Genomic DNA, 2,359 nt, shown 5'->3' on the forward strand with positions numbered 1-2,359 from the left:
TTTCAGCTGGGGGAGGAAACTTCCTGGCGGGGCCACCCTCCTTCCCCAGCCCTGGCATCCCCCCGATGCCCGGCCAGGGGGTCAAGCTGCCCGTGCGGCCACCCCAGCCCCAGCGACAGCTCTGAGGGCAACCGAGACTTGGAAAGATTTTGAGCTTCAGAGGAAAAGGGGTGCAGGGGAGGGCAATGAACCAGGGCTTGTCGGGCAGCGAGGACAAAGCCGGCGGAGGAAAGGTATTTAAAAGGATTTTATGACAGCGATCAGCAAAGAAAGCATGGTTCAGAGGAGTTGCCAGCCAGTTCGGATGGGTATTTTGAAGACAACTGCATTTCCCTTCCCTGAACTACATCCCATTTTGAGGGGCAGGGGGGATGTTTCATTTGCTTTCATGAAATGAGAGAAAGGGCCATCACACAAAACTGGAGAGCACATTTCAGCCTGGGTAGGAGGAACGTTTCCCCGTGCCATCCCACGCTCAGCAGCCTTCAGGAACAGTGATGCATTTAAGTAAAATACCAAGCAAATTGTATCGGCGGGTTAGAGTGTTACAAGGAATAAAAGCTGGCAGGCGACAGCCCGTGCCAGGCGCTGACCGAGGCGAGGGGAAGGGGAAGCCCTGCTCGCGCGGCTGCCAGGGGCTTCGGGCATCTCCCCATCCCGGTGGCGGTCTGACCCGAAACCCCGCCAAGCAGCATCCTGGGAGTCACAGCTTCACCTCGGTGTACTCGATGGACTTGGATGCCACGGGGCTGGAGCAGGGCCAGAAATCCACATTCCTCTTCTTTGGGTCCACGTTGACGTAGTCCGCCCTAGTCTTCATGTTCTCGTAGTCCCCAGGAGAGCCTGGCCCACAGCCTTTCCCCGGGAAGACAAGGGATGTGTAATTGAGGTTTTCTTCTGAGCGAGGGCCCTGGAGAAGCAGACACGAACCCCAGGTCAGGCACCAGCATCCACCCGGGGCGGCTTTGCCCTTGAACCCACACGAAGGCGTGCAGCCGTTCAAGGTGCCCGGGTTGTGCCCTGGGATCTCCCTGGCCCCTGGGAATGCTCCCCTCTAAACGGGGAACATTACGTCTGGCAGGTGACAACCATCACCCCAGCCTCACTGCCGGTATTGCAGTAGGGTTCGATGCATTTGCCCCCCCATTGCTACTCTTTGGGTCTCAAGCCGGGCAGAGGCCGTGCGGACGCGGCGCCGGCACCTCTGCTGCTGCGGCTGGGGGTGCTTTTTGGGAAGGCGCTCACCTGCGGGCAGGAAGGGCTGCCGTCTGAGTCCTCCGAGGTCTCTGAAGACGTGTCGCTGCTCCCTTAAAAACAGGAAACATTACCACCTCGATCACTACTTGGGGGGGTTAAAGGAAAAAAATAATTAGGGGGAAAAAGCAAATGCACTCAAGAGTGAAAATTGAAAATCCAAAAAGCATCAGTGTGATCCCTCCCCTTGTCATCCCCCTGCCCGTGGGGAAAGCCCAGAGGGGGGCAACTGGAATTGGGAGCGGCTGTTGCGCCTGCCCTTTGCCCGGCCGCTTGCTCCCTCTTCCACCCCAAGGCCAGCAGGTGAGGGTCTTCACAGCCGGTTAAGGAAGAGAGTATTGCACAAATGTAATACCATACATCTATATTCAAGTGCCAGGACAAAACCCCGTTGCTGCAGGATCCCCCCTTACCCGTGTAGACTGGTCTTTGCACCCCTTCCCCTCCTGCTGATGAAGAGGTCGGAGGCTGTTGGGGCTGTGCTGCAGGGCTGCTGCTCGCCTGCTTGCCGCAGGAATGGCTGGCTGCAACAGAGAGGCGAGTTAGCTCCCTGCTCTGGCCCGAGATGCCGGCTGTGTCCCATGCACCCCCACGCACCGTTGCCACACGGCCCCCACCCGCCCCCCGAGCCCCAGCACTGCCCCACAGCAAAGCCAGTTCAGCGCAAGCCGCTGGCACGGCAATAATTATTATTATGTATTGGAGCGGGCAAATATCTATCAATTCAATTACTGAGATGATTAAGTGCGTGCCCTGTTCTCCCACGATGAAAGATTCCAGTGTTAAATCACGCCATCAGGGCCTCTTCCCGTGCAAGTTTGAAATGAGTTTGACCCAAGCAGAGCTTGTTTATGTACAAATGTGGGCAGCAGTTTTGCGTGAAAGATTTTCCTGCTGGAAATTGTAGCGTCATTTGAATTAGTATTTCGCAAATTGATTCCGATGGTAATTTTTCCACCACTTTACTAAGAAGAGCAATAAAAGAAAATGTTTTTGAAACAACAAAAGACTGTATAACCCTATCCGACACTGCCCACACCACTTACAGCTGCTCGCAGAGCGGCTGCCGGGGCAGCCTCCCCCGGCCGCAGCCTGGCCCCCCGGC

The 2,359-nt window shown here is 56.4% G+C and overlaps 1 protein-coding gene across 1 annotated transcript in view; it reads right to left on the minus strand.

Moving 5' to 3' along the window:
• Positions 1-703: 703 nt before the first annotated feature.
• The window catches only part of LOC103919845 (chromosome unknown open reading frame, human C1orf186), a 3,202-nt gene continuing 1,546 nt past the window's right edge, over positions 704-2,359 (minus strand). Inside the window, exons 2-4 of the mRNA XM_009327430.1 lie at positions 1,668-1,778; positions 1,240-1,307; positions 704-910 (exon numbers count right to left, since the gene is read on the minus strand). Of these exons, the coding sequence (XP_009325705.1) occupies positions 704-910; positions 1,240-1,307; positions 1,668-1,778 (386 nt within the window). The remainder of the gene's footprint in view (positions 911-1,239; positions 1,308-1,667; positions 1,779-2,359) is intronic.

The sequence above is a fragment of the Pygoscelis adeliae genome, unplaced genomic scaffold (assembly GCF_000699105.1).
Source record: "Pygoscelis adeliae isolate BGI_AS28 unplaced genomic scaffold, ASM69910v1 Scaffold197, whole genome shotgun sequence".
Lineage (NCBI taxonomy): Eukaryota > Metazoa > Chordata > Aves > Sphenisciformes > Spheniscidae > Pygoscelis > Pygoscelis adeliae.